A 14,446-nucleotide genomic window follows, 5' to 3' on the forward strand; every position below is an offset into this window, starting at 1 on the left:
TTCAATAGCTATACATGAGCATCACAGATTTTGAGAAGTAGATGTAACTGATATGTTTTTAATTTAAAGGGAAATCTTTCTAGAAGGAAGTAAGCAGGTAGGTGAGTAGGAAAGGACTTTGCCATGGATTTGGTATAGTCTGACAAAATAGGTGTGATAGGGAGGAGAGACTATTTAAAATGTTAGAATTTGTCTGAAATAATAGCCAGGTCAGCAAACTCAAATTCATGATTCATGTCTGCATCAGAATTTTGAAGGAAAGAAAGTTGGTGAAATTGATTAAAGTGAAAAATAAGAGATATAAAGAAAGAGGTTATTAGGGTGAGGTTAAGCAAGGTTCAATAAACTATTTATTCTTACTTTCCTGATCTTTTACTGTAAAATCAGTGTACTTTAGGGATGCTTAGAACCTTTACTCATCTCTCATCTTTCTTTACATATTTTATTTTCTTCTTTAGAATTTTGCCTAGCTAACCAGAAGGATTTGTTACATTGTCTTTTAGGTGCTATGAGTAGAATTTTAAACATGCAAGCTGACCTTTCAGCCCTTTTTGTGATCCTGCTTAACTTGCCTATCTTTTATTTGATTAAGATTATCAAAGGGTACCCATGTAAAAAGAATTAATCACAAACTCCCTAATTTTCCCATTTGCTTTCTGACACTGGTGGGTGGAATGGAAATCTATATTTACTAAAAATGAAAGCGCTTGGTTTATATTTCCTGATGAGACTTCTTCATACAGTGGTGTTGGCTAGACTTGGTTCTCTAATGTAAGGTAAAACAGATAAGTAAAAAATGTCATTTTTAAAAATCTTTTGCTGCTAGTGAGGGTGTATATATTTAAGTAAATAGATGATTAACTTGTTACTCTGAAATGTAAATATGATCATTTTATTTTAAATTAAATATCTACATTTCAGTTTTGTAGTTTAAGAATTCTGTTATTTATAAGTTAAATTTTTCTCATTTTTCCATTTAAGTGGCAACTAATAACATAGATGAACAATCAGTTATAATAAAAGTCATTTTCCCCCCACTATAGTTGTATTGGTTAGATCATTCAAAAACCACTGGCTGAGTATCTGCTATGTGAAGAAGTTAACATTGTCATTTAAGGGATTTGTTGCTTTCAGCTTCAAGTTCTAAATTGGTATATAGATCTTTCTATTGAGTAAAAATGTAATATGAATGAAAGTTAGTTTGTATCTTAATGCAAATGAAGGGATTTTGTTGTGTACAGAAAAGTCCATTTACCTGGCTTTTATAAGTAATTATTATGAAATTATAGCCTTTGTACCCATGTAAAGGTAGTATTTTACCCTCCTTTTTTTGTTCCTATTAAATATTTGACCTTGCAAAATCTCCTGATACTTGTTATACTCTAAAGAAAAACTTTGATTGATATTTTTTCTTTATTGATTAAAATATCAATCAAAAAATTTTTTTAAAAAAGAAAAATATTAATTTTTATTAAAATGTTCTATTATTTTATGTTAATGATTACTCATTTATTTCAGCCCTTTGTATTCAGCATGTCTCTATAGAAATAAACCTACATTTCTATGAAAAAAAAGAAACATTTTGAATGAAAAACTCTTCAAGTAGAAACATTGTTTCGTTAGAATATTTGTGTTCAGTTGCTGTCTTTTTCTTGTTGTAATCACACCTTGCTAAATAGTGCTAACATGGTAGCATAATTATTAGACTTCACAAATTAAATAAACAAGCTAAAGGAAAAAAAAATTTTTTACCACAAAAAATTGTGCTGATTATTTTTGGCAAGTGTGCCCCATTTTAGGGGCTGGTTGGATTTTTGGTTTATTTATTTTTTGTTTAGTTTTGTTTGTTTGTGGTTCCCATGATCCATATGTAGCTTTGTATGTATTTCATAAATAAGGTAATGTTTGAAGCATTTAAAACTCACCCAAAATGTAGCTAACACATTGATTTAAACTTGGAATGAAGCCAGTCAGTGGGGAGAGGTATAACAGGGAATGAAAGATTGGGGTGGGTAGAATGGGAATCTATATTTACAAACCATATTCTGTGGTATTTATAATTATAATTGCTTTGGAATTAATATGACTTATCAGGGAAAGAAAGGAAAAAAAAGAACACTCCCCACCAAAATAAAAATGCATTTTCTTTTGGAAAGAACCACTTTATTTTCCTCCTTTCTTTTTCTTTTTTCCTTTCCTTTTTTTTTTCCTTTTCTTTTTTTTTTTTTTTTTTGTCTTTTTATTTTAAAGATATTTGGGCTATAGGGTGTATATTTGCAGAGCTACTAACGTCAGAACCAATATTTCACTGTCGACAAGAGGACATCAAAACTAGTAATCCTTATCACCATGACCAGCTGGACAGAATATTCAATGTAATGGGATTCCCTGCAGGTACACATTATGTTTTCGTTTTTAAATCACTGTTGTTTGAACTTAGGTATCTTCATTGGAAAGGTGCATATTTTTAGCTGATAAAAGCTACTCTTACTTGATTCTTTATATTTATGACTTGTCTTAATCAAAGATCCATAGAAATAGCAAAATTTGTAAAGTTCACATTTTAGCATAAAAATATTTATGGGTTTCCTGAACTTGAACTTGCAGGTGTATTTTTGTTTCTTTTTGTTGTTGTTCTGTTTTGTTTTGTTGTTTAATATTTGAAATTATAAAGTATTTGCAATATCTATATTTAAAAAGGTGCCTTTAGTTCTTACCAGTGGGAATTGCAAATAAAATTCAATAGCATGCATTTTTGTCTGGCAGCACATATTATGCTGCCATTAATTACTTGGCACTTGAATATAAATTTTGAACATGATTTTTATTTAGGACACTGTACAGAATCACATTGTATTGAATAATAGCATATTTTTCTCTATAATCTTTGTCAATAAGAACATTCTTTTTAGTGTTGTCGTACAACAGTCAGAATGTAGGTGAAAGTCAAGCATTCCAACAACCTTGCTTGCACTGATTTGTGGCAGGGAGAAAGTTGTTTAGGTGTCTCATCATGGGCATTAGATCGCTTCAGCTGTATCCCATTCCTTTGTTATACCACAGAATGATAGTTCATCAGTGACTAAAAACTGTGCCCAGTGGTCCAGAATAATGAAAATTTGTTTAAAGCACCTTTATAATTTTGGATAGTCGAGTACTTATTAGAAATTGTTTATTGGGATTTTTTCTCAGGTCACTATATCTCAAGACTAATACACATATATCTGGGAGTTATAATTTCACATTCCCTTAGAAGGGTGTTAATTATCAGTAAATGCAGAATAATTACACAGATACTGCCTTTCTCCAACATTGGTTAACAATTCTGCAAAGACTGCTTTGTTGTAATGGGGATTTCATTTATTCACTGAGTATTTACTGACTACCTGCCATGTGCCAGGCACTGTGTTAAATATAAAATATTGTTGACTTGGATATGATCCTTGCCCTCTTCAAGTTTACATTTTATGATCTAAATAGACTGTTTCAATAATACGTATGGTTTGAGTAGATGGAGAAGAGTGGCCTTTGCTTCCCACTTCTGAATGGGTCCACCAGGGAAAGGAACATGACTTAAGATGGGGTGGCAGTGGGAAAGGCCTCTTTAGGAGATGATTCTTAATGTGTGGTTCAACAGTTAGGATAGGCTCAGCTTATAAGGAACTTGAAGAACAGGCAGCAGAATTTAGATTTCCTGTGCTAAAGAGTGAGACTCCATGATAAAATTTGGAGAACTAGTAGCATGATTTATGTTACATTTTTAAAAGATCTAAGAATGGCAGTGGTTTATAAAAATCAATGTAAAACAAGTAACTTTAGTCAGGGAAACCAGCTGCTTGCCTATAACAGTACTCCAGGTGTAAAGTGACAATAAGGATGGAGAATAAAGGACAAATGTATCGTTTTTATAGCAAGTGTATCATTGAGGGAAAAGTTAAAAGATTATCTCAAGATTTCTAGCTTGAGAAATTTACAAAATAGAGAAATTGAAGTAAGAAAATAGTTGAGAAAATTCCATTTAGGAGCTTAATATATATATTTAGTTTACTTTAAAATATGTGATATTTGTGGAGGAAGGTAGCAGATATTTTTACAAGTAAATTGAAAGAAGCTCGAACCTCTAAAGGACATTTCAAAGCTAATGGTGCTGTTCAGCTACCGTTACAGTGCTGTGCACCTAGTAGACTCTCTTTTACTTTATCAAAGTAAATGTCCATTGATAATGATGGAGAAAACAAGCTATCTAGTTGTTTGAATAACTCTAATGCCAGCAAAACTAACTGAAACATTTTCTACCTAATATATTAGTAGCTGGGATTGTTTTTGTTATGTTATTGAAACTAGCCAAGCTCAACAGCTAATTAATATACTAGTTATATTCTACTTTATTCTATTTCAGGTAATTATTACTGCTTACATAGATTGCTGATGTAAAAGCAATGTATTTAATAAGGTGACAATAAGGAGGGCCATATAAAAAGAAGTATACCTTAAAGCTGCTGAGGGGAGGACATTACATTTATTATTGAAGAGATTGGTTACTGATTTAACAAAGAAATTTGGTAGAAAGAAGAAAAATATTGATTTTACAGAGAAATAGAATTATTTAATAATAGAAATATTTATAACTTATTACGCTCTAGTTATAGAAATTGAGGTAACATAAACATAGTCAAACACGTAGAAAGCAGGCATTAAAAAGAGAGATAGAAAGGTCTAATTCTATACAAGGTAGAGTTGTATTTACAGTTCAAGATAAGATGTTTACTATAGCTTACCATTTATTTGAAGTCTGTGCTTTCATGGAGGTTAAAAGTATAGGAAATGTAATGAAACTGAGATGACCTTTATTAAAGTTCTTGAGACTAGGAACCTAGACAACATAAAATTTTATCAATGTATTTCACAGATAAAGATTGGGAAGATATAAAAAAGATGCCTGAACATTCAACATTAATGAAAGATTTCAGAAGAAACACGTAAGTTGGAAAGAAAATAGACCTTTTGTTGAGTTTTGCCTTTCCAGAATACTCAGCAGAAGATTGAGTACTCAACATAATAGAATATGCAACATAATATTATTCTAATAAGTAATTTTATATATTTACTCTAATATATATATATACTAGGGGCCCGGTGCACGAAATTCGTGCACTGGGTGTGTGTGGGGGGGAGTGTCCCTCAGCCCAGCCTGCCCCCTCTCACACACTGGGAGCCCTCAGGCGTTGACCCCCATCACCCTCCAATCGCAGGATCGGCCCCTTGCCCAGGCCGGACACCTCTGGCCTAGGCGTCGGGCCCGGGCAGCGGGGACCTGCAGTGGCAGCGGGGGGCGCTGCGATCGCGCGGGCTCCGCCCCTGCCCCTGCAGGATGCCTCTGGCTGAGGCGTCCGGCCTGGGCAGCGGGGACCCGCAGCTGCAGCGGCCCCACGATCATGGGCTTCGCTTTAGGCCCAGGCAAGGGACCCCTAGCTCCTGGGACTGCCAGCTTTGACCGTGCCCAGCTCCCATCGCTGGCTCCACCCCTACTTCCTGCTATCACTGGCCAGGGCGGCAAAGGTGCCTGATTCTCTGATCATGGCTGGGGGGCCCCAGGGCCGCCTTTGCCCTGCCCCCCAGCTCTTAGCTCCCCCCTGGGTTTCCGATCACTGTCAGTGGCAGGGGGCTTCTTCCTGCTTTCCCTTTCGCCTCCCTGCATTGTGCCTACGTATGCAAATTAACCACCATCTTGTTGGCAGTTAACTGCCAATCTTAGTTGGCAGTTAATTTGCATATAGCCCTGATTAGCCAATGAAAAGGGTAGCTCGTACGCCAATTACCATTTTTCTCTTTTATTAGTGTTGATAACATTGTGACCATCTTCATTTCTTAAGATGTTTAAATGATATAAGAAAGGTGAATATCTAATATTAGCAGCTGATTTGGATATGAGAAAAAATTTTATTTTTTTCCATATTCATTACTTTCTGGAAGCATTTGTAGAAAGTAATTCTAGGCAGTAAGTGACTGAAATAAATAAGCCTTGCAAATAGCTACTTGCCTACCCATCTAGGTTGGGTAATTTTAAGCAAGTTTTAATAGAAAAGAAGGAATATTTCATTTATTTACAGTGTAAAATCAGGGGGTTGGAAGAGGGTAGTATATAGACTTACAACAAATTTTTTTCTTTTAATTTATTTAAGGCTGAGTTAAACTTTTGACCCATATATTATTTAAGATAATTTTTGAGATAACTTGCATGTGAAAACTATTCTGTGTATATTATTAATGAAATTATCTTGCATGTAATCAGTAGTATCTGTTAAAAAGTGACCAGTGTGAATATTTAGTGAAGTATAAAATTAATTTAATGCCACTCTTTATGCTGATTATACCATTTTCAATATATATTCTATATTGATTATGATGAAAAGAATTCTGTGTGGAAAAACTTCAGCCAATGTAAAATTAACCTCAAACTTAATATAGAGATCTCATAGTATTTCTCTTTCAGGTATACCAACTGCAGCCTTATCAAGTATATGGAAAAACATAAAGTTAAACCAGATAGTAAAGCATTCCACTTGGTAAGCTTTAGCAAACAGTTCTAATAAAATACATTTTTCTCCCCAAATTGATTAGCCCATCTTAAGGCTTTATTGGGTCAATGTATATGGTTACTCAGCACATTTAGAGTACTTGAACAGTAAATGCAGAGATCCTGTTAATAAATACTAGTAAAGACATAAAAATATTTGTTTTTCCAAACCCATAGCATGATTTGACATGGTTAGATTAGATTTTCTCAAGATAGTCATTATACCAAGTTTATCAAGAACATTTTAAAATACTTTACTAGATTTCATCAGTTATTTAAAAATTTCAGAAAAGAATCAAGAAGAAAATAACCCCACCATTCAGAAATATTTTTTATAAATTATTTTGTATTTCAACTCTTTGAAAAAACTGTTCACAAAATTTTTAACTCCCAAGATACCTCTTATAAACTTGGGTATTAGAAGTCCTTAGGTAATTGTATGTATTAATTGCTTTTTCTGGAAGAGTATGAGTGATGCAGTATTTATCAGTGTATAATGGAAAAATGATGACCTGGAAACTGAATTAATCCATGTACTATCAAGATAATTTATGATGTGGTTTTATTCAACTATTGCCAACTTAAATTTATTTAAAATATTTCCAATTTTTTATGCCGTAAAAATTAAAAATGTTTTTTTACTTTATGTTTTCCAAAAATCTATATACCATAAAAGGGGGAATCTGAGGAATCAGATTATATTTTGCTTTACTTAAAATCCTTTTACTCCTTTATTCCCCATATTTTTTTTAAATATATTTTTATTGATTTCAGAGAGGAAGGGAGCGAGAGAGAGAAAGATAGAAACCTCAATGATGAGATAGAAACCTCAATGATGAGAGAGAACCATTGATTGTCTGCTTCCTGCACACTTCACACTGGGGAATGAGCCTGCAACCCAGGCATGTGCCCTGACCAGGAATTGAACCATGACCTGCTCGTTCATAAGTCAATGCTCAACCACTGAGCCACGCCAGCCAAACTATTCCCAATATTTTTAAATGAGTTTATTAAATGGGAATTTTTTTTACTTTGAAAGGATTAAACTTTCCCTTATTATAGGCCATTTGGAAAACATTTCTTCTGTTTCTACTTTTCTTCTCGTTCTACTGTTTCTACTTCTGTATCTTCTACTTATTTTTACATAGTCATATATCAGCAATTTTAAAACAGCGTTCGACATGTTATATTGCCACAATGTATTATTATCCAAATAATGTTTATTGTAATGTACTTACAACAGGACCCAAATTAGAAGGTAAGTTAGATCCTTCAAAAGTATGAACTTATTTATTCTACAGAATAATAATAGTGATAGATCAGTAGTCATTATTTAGGGGAATTACTCTTCCCCTCAATTCACTGCTACTCAGTGTAGTCTGAAGTGACTCACACTACCATTACTGCTGAAATTCTAGAGATAGATCTCCTTTGCAGCTTATTTGCTTGTTTTAACTGTAATGATCTGTCTTGAGTGCACCCATCTGAAAGCTCAGCTATAACTCCCTTTAAAACTGTTGTTGAGTATTTTAAATAGCAAATCCATGCTTTCCTTTTCAACTCTAAAAATAAAATTGTGTTTTCATTAAAATATCAGATTACTAAAATTAAATTTAAATATCACCATCCCAAGCATTTTGAGATGCATTTTAAAATATATTTTGTCGCGTCCTCTAATTGTGTTACCTCCCATGTCTAAGGCTCAATATGTCCATTAGTTCCTTGGTTTTTAAAATGTAGTCCTATTCCAGCAGCATTACAATAGTCTGGGAACTTGTTAAAAATGAAGACCTTTGGGCTCCTGCTCAGGACCTCTGGGAGTAGGGTCTAGCAACCTGTTTTAAGAAGTGCTCCAGGGTGATTCTATTGTGCTCTAACATCCGAAAACTTACACCAGAGACTATAAGCAGAGAGAGCACTATTTAGATAATCTCTTAAATCATATATTAAAATAAGATATTCTAGTTCATAGAGCCTTGAGTAAACTATGTTTTAACCAGAAAAATACTGAGTTTTTACATTAGTGTGACATTTCTCTATGTAGAGATGATGATGATGATGATGATGATGATGATGATGATGATGACAACTAACACTTACAGAATGCTTTCTTTGTGCCAGGCGCCATTTAATTGCTTTCCATGTATTAACTCATTTAATCCTGAAAACAAACCTGTGATAATAGGTACCAGTTTTAGTCTCCTTTTGACAAATGAGATTACAAAGTGGTTAACTAACTTGTCCGAAGTCACTCAACTAAAGAATGTCTAGTCAGGATTTTAACCCAAGCAGCCTCTTTCCAGACTCTCTTCTGTACTTAACTATACCTCCGTACTTCCCAAGTTCCATATCAATCACCATATTCATTTAGATAGAGCAGCTCTGTCCAGGAGAACTTTCTGTGATGGGCTGTGCTGCAATGGGGTAGCCCTAGCAACATGGAGCTATTGAGCTAGAGAAATGACCTGATATGACTGAGAAATCGATTTTTTAAATTTAGTTAATTTGGATTTAAATCTAAATAGCTGCATGTGGTAGCGTATTATTTTTCTTAGAACTTTTTAAAATCCTGTTCTGAATTTGATAATTTAGATAATGTAGGAAAAAGATCATTGGTTTAGAGTAAGAAGATATAAGTTTAATTACTTCTTATAGGAGAACCACATGAGATAATGAATATTAGAATGACTAAAATGTGAATTACTACATTAAATTTAATAATTTTATCTTAATTTGGAGGAATAAATGCCCTCCAAATCATGGTGTTATTCATCACACAATATATACCTCCCATATATGTGCCAAGGGGTATAACTAGGAAAAGTAATGCAGTAATGTTTTTATGACTTGTGGTTTCAGCTTCAGAAGTTGCTTACCATGGACCCAATAAAGCGAATTACCTCAGAACAGGCTATGCAGGATCCCTATTTCTTAGAAGACCCACTTCCTACATCAGAGTAAGTGATCAATTTATTAACTCACCAGCATGATAAAAGTGGGGGAGGCCTGTTTTCTTTTAGTTGTCAACTCCAAGTTGCCACTCCTTTGATAGAGGGTTCCAGTGAAATCCTTATGACAAGCGAAAAACGAGCTCTGATAGCTGAGTGTCACTGAGGGGTGTTATAGTGGAGAGGTGTTCCTGTTTCTCTGTTGCTTTAGGCAGCATTCTAGCATTCGTTTCAGCAGTCCTCCAGTTGTGGGGTGAGGCTGGTTATGCATGTGGCGCTCACTCACACTCACTGAGGTTGCTCACTGCTTTCAGTTACAGTTTGAGTACCAATTACAAATCCCATTCCTGGATAAATCTGTGCTCCCTGTGTCATCTTTTACTTTAAATATGCTAGGGAGGGTAAAAAACATTTGGGTTTGAATTGTGACATTTTGTCTGAATCTACATTTTGGTTGCAGTAATAAAAGAGTAATGCTAGGATTAAAAAAAAAAAAAAAAGTTGAGTCATCCTAGAGATGATTATTGATTATTTTTATACAATGAAAAGTACTTAAGTGACCTGCTCTGAAGTCACTGATGAGAAAAAAAGATTCATTTTGTCCCACTTGTATGAAAGGCTTTATATTATAAATAGGGAGACAAAGTCCATCTTAAAATGAACGCCATTTAAATGAAGCATTTGAAATATTGATTAGTATACCAGAAGTCTTTTTTTTTCTTGTGATCAGTGTTTTTGCCGGTTGTCAAATCCCTTACCCAAAACGAGAATTTTTAACAGAAGAAGAACCTGATGATAAAGGAGACAAAGTAAGTATTAAAGTATAGTTGGCAGCTTCTTGTTTCAGTGCTATCACAACATTTTCAGGTTTGTGTGTATTGTGTTCTCCTTCTGAGTTGAACTTTATTTTTCCATTTAACCAATTGAGAAGAACCAGCAGCAGCAACAGGGCAATAACCACACTAATGGAACTGGTCACCCAGGGAATCAAGACAGCAGTCATGCACAGGGACCCCCGTTGAAAAAAGTGAGAGTTGTTCCTCCTACCACTACCTCAGGTGGACTGATCATGACCTCAGACTATCAGGTATTTCGAGATTATTTTGTATTGACCTGCCCTGTCAGTATTTGCATGGGTTTGTGACCACTGGAAAATGTGATATAATTAAGAAAAGGTCTTTGTGTGCCTGGGGAATTACATTGACAGGAAGTGTTACTGTCATGGAAAAGTGCTGACAGTGATACAGTAATGAGAGTGTAGGCTTTGGAACTAGACAGACTTGGAATAGTTGAATTTAAATTATGCCATTTATTAACCGTGTGATCTTGAGCAAGTAATATACCATTTCCTGGCTTTAGTTTTTCACCTGTAAAATGAGACTGGCAAATAACTTGCAGTTGTTGTAGAAGACATGATAAATCTTAGCACCTTATAGTAGAAGCTCAATAAATGGTATCTATTATTTTGAAACAACAGTATACTATAGTGATGAAGAAAGAACACAGGCTTTTAAATCCAAGCTCAGGCACTGACTTTTGGGTAAACTTGAGTAAGTGATTCAAATGTTCTCAGTTTTCTCATTTGTAGAATATGAATAATGGTAACTGTGAGGTTGTATAAGGATAAATGAGAGAACATATGTATGTAAGGCTAGCCTGACATAAGTGCTTAAAAATTACATGAATCACTTGTATATTTTTTATTATATCATTAAAATTCTTAGTAGATTTATGGTACCCAGTAAGCACTTAACAGTTGTGGTGGTGCTGTCGATGAATATAATAATAAGAGCTTGTTGAGTACTCGGTTAGGATGAAGCATCTGTACTTAGGATGAAGCATACATTATTTTCTGTCATTTCAGAAAACTGAGGCTTGTAGAGGCTAACTAACTTGCATGTGTGCATCCAGAGAGCTGGTAGTAGACCCAGGACTCCACTCAGATCTAACTAAAAGGACTGCTGCATTGCCTACTTGTGGATCCTATCAAGTGACATTGTCAGTTCTTTTGCAGAAAGACCTGTTTTAAAAATTGTATACCACTTCCCTGCTTATTCTAATCATATTCCCAAATAACCTGGGTTTCAATGTGGGAAGGATACTAAAACTTTGATTAGAATTATTTACCTACTAAAAGAGAAAAAGAGATCTTGTTAAACTGATAAGGTTCCCAGAGCCTGCTACTGTAATTCAAGAGTTAGATATTGACTCTTTGCTTTGGGTAAGGAGAGGTCCAGCAAGTCAACTAGGACATCAAGAGCAGACATCTGGATGGGAAGCGTGCCCCCCTCTTGGCTCCAGAGCGTGTTTGCGCACTAAGGTGCTGACATCCCTAGAATGAAGCAGAGCAGTGCTCCTCACCTCTGCTATTGAAACCAAGCAAAGGCTGCTGTTGTTACTGGTTTTTTTGTGGGTGATTTCAGAAACAGTATCTCTCCACTCTTTTTAAAATGCCATTTTTGCTAGGATTGGCAGAATTTAAAATTATATGACATATTAAATAGGCTTTGAAAGAGGAAAGTAATAAATTATGGTTAATCTTTTATAGTGCTTGTCTTGGGAGCTAATAGAACAAGAGAGGTGCAGGAATGTGACTAATCATAACATCAAACTCAGAGGACTATAAGATCTACCACTGTTCCTACCTTTTGTGCTATTTTAGAACTGAGAAAACCACTCTTATATTTCAGTAATTTTACTTTTGTATATATCTTGTAGCAGAAAGTAAGAGATTCATTAGTTTAAAGGGCATAAAAATATTTAATGCCAAAGAAAATGATTCTGTAGTACCTTTTCTTGTCATACTCATTTTTATTCTTTAACCATTTGTGTGTGTATTGGGGAGGTTTCTACTGAAGAGACTAGCATGTAAGTTGCTTTGGTTTACTTAATGCATACATCATTAAGTTCATGATATAAACCTCTCAAACAAATTAGTTATTACGTATCAAGTGGATATAAAACAGCATAAGAAAGGGGTTACGGCTGTAGAAAAAAAATGAACTCTACAGCATAACAATAGACTCAGCTCAATATTCTTTACTAGCAATACTTCTGACCTTCATAGAGGAAAAATGGTATTAAAAGATCTGGGGGTTTTGCCATTTTAATTGTAAAGCCTAGTACATAGCACAAGACTCTTAAGTTCTTAATGCCTTGAAATAAATGACATCTCGAACACACATGATCAGCCATGCTGGCTTGGGATATAACCAACTCATAGAAACACATGGATTACATCTCTCCCTCAATCTCCTTTCTAGCGTTCCAATCCACATGCTGCCTATCCCAATCCTGGACCAAGCACATCACAGCCACAGAGCAGCATGGGCTACTCAACTACCTCCCAGCAGCCTCCACAGTACTCACATCAGACACACCGGTACTGAGCTGCGTCGGAATATTGTCAATGCACTGTTGCTAATGCTGCCGGACTAACTGTGCAGCTCTCTGCGGGAACCTGGTATGGGCCATGAGAATGTACTGTACAACCACATATTCAAAATGTCCAATAGCCAAGTTCCACCACTTTTCACAGACTGGGGTAGTGGCTTCCAAATTGTACCTATTTTGGGGTTAGACTTGAACAGAAAGTGCTAGCACAGTTTGTGTTGTGGATTTGCTACTTCCATAGTTTACTTGACATGGTTCAGACTGACCAATGCATTTTTTTCAGTGACAGTCTGTAGCAGTTGAAGCTGTGAAATGTGCTAGGGGCAAGCATTCGTTGTTGTATGTGGTGAATTCTTTCAGTGTAACATTATCTGACCAATCGTTCACACACAAAAAGTTTAACTGGTACTTGAAAAATACAGTATGTGTTAACTCAACAAAATAACTGAGACTCAAAATGAGAATATTTTGGTACACCTTTCATCCTAGTGTCTTATCAGTGGGTTGATTCATTTTCTACATTAATCAGTGTTTTTTGACCAAGATTATATTGCTTGGTTTTTTTGAAAGTACAAAAAGCCACATAGTTTTTCCAGAAAGGTTTCAAAACTCCCAAAGATTAATTTCCCACTATAAGTTTGTTTTTATTTTCAATCTATGACTTGACTGGTATTAAAGCTGCTATTTGATAGTAATTAAATATATTGTCATTGATATAAACCTGTTTGGTTCAGCAAACAAACTAAAATGATTGTCATAGACAGTGTTTTATTTTTCCTGTTAGTGTTACTGATTTGTGAGCATGCTTTAAGATGAAAAAGCATGAATGGTAACTTCCTTAAAAAGGTGCGGCATCCAGTTCAGATATTTTGTTGATTTTAAAGCTGGTTGGTGTAGTGCTATTAAAATTTTATTCAGTTTGTTTTCTTTTTTAAAACTTGTTCGCACGTTGTTTAGGGTGCCCTTACTTCAGCAAAAGGAGAAGGAGTAGGAGAGCCTTAGAATTTTTGAGGAAAAATAAACCCTATAACATACAATGTACTGTATCAAACTATTTTACATGAATGACACAAGTATTCTGAATTTAAAAAAATTGAACATTGTTAAAAACAAGGTGTTATGTAATAAATTTATTTTTCATAAATCAAAATATGGAGTCAGCTGTATTTTTATATAACAAAAAGGTGTTTTATTTTACTTTAGAATATGTTTTAACAAGTGGCCTCTAAGTCAATCTCCAGTTGTTTTCATTAATATCTATGTCTTCTGCCTCCCTCATAGAGTAGTGATGTTTGATGTAGATGTGCATTCCTTTCTGTTACACTTAGTACTGTAATACTGTAAGATATGAAATAGATAGTTTTCTAATTGAAAGAAGTGATGATGTGCCTTCCATTTCTAGACTAATGCCTAATTCTTTAAGACCAATTTGACTATTTTAACCCAAATAATATTTTCCCTCCCTCCTTCTGCACAAAATATAAAAGATAAAACAATTAACATTTTTCTTTAAATTCAACTCATTCAT

At 34.5% G+C, this 14,446-nt stretch overlaps 1 protein-coding gene across 8 annotated transcripts in view; it reads left to right on the forward strand.

Annotated features, from left to right (window-relative positions):
* Positions 1 to 14,068, forward strand: part of CDK8 (cyclin dependent kinase 8) — a 163,138-nt gene extending 149,070 nt beyond the window's left edge. For 4 of the 8 annotated variants that reach the window (XM_059684035.1, XM_059684033.1, XM_059684029.1 and 1 more), the window contains 7 exons: positions 2,251 to 2,394; positions 4,910 to 4,979; positions 6,494 to 6,566; positions 9,437 to 9,534; positions 10,256 to 10,334; positions 10,454 to 10,612; positions 12,789 to 14,068. In XM_059684035.1, the coding sequence (XP_059540018.1) occupies positions 2,251 to 2,394; positions 4,910 to 4,979; positions 6,494 to 6,566; positions 9,437 to 9,534; positions 10,256 to 10,334; positions 10,454 to 10,612; positions 12,789 to 12,914 (749 nt within the window). In that variant the 3' untranslated portion in view covers positions 12,915 to 14,068. The remainder of the gene's footprint in view (positions 1 to 2,250; positions 2,395 to 4,909; positions 4,980 to 6,493; positions 6,567 to 9,436; positions 9,535 to 10,255; positions 10,335 to 10,453; positions 10,613 to 12,788) is intronic. The other 4 variants (XM_059684031.1, XM_059684032.1, XM_059684030.1 and 1 more) reach the window with 4 other exon arrangements.
* The last annotated feature ends 378 nt before the right edge of the window (positions 14,069 to 14,446 follow it).

The sequence above is a fragment of the Myotis daubentonii genome, chromosome 2 (genome assembly GCF_963259705.1).
Source record: "Myotis daubentonii chromosome 2, mMyoDau2.1, whole genome shotgun sequence".
NCBI classification, from domain to species: domain Eukaryota; kingdom Metazoa; phylum Chordata; class Mammalia; order Chiroptera; family Vespertilionidae; genus Myotis; species Myotis daubentonii.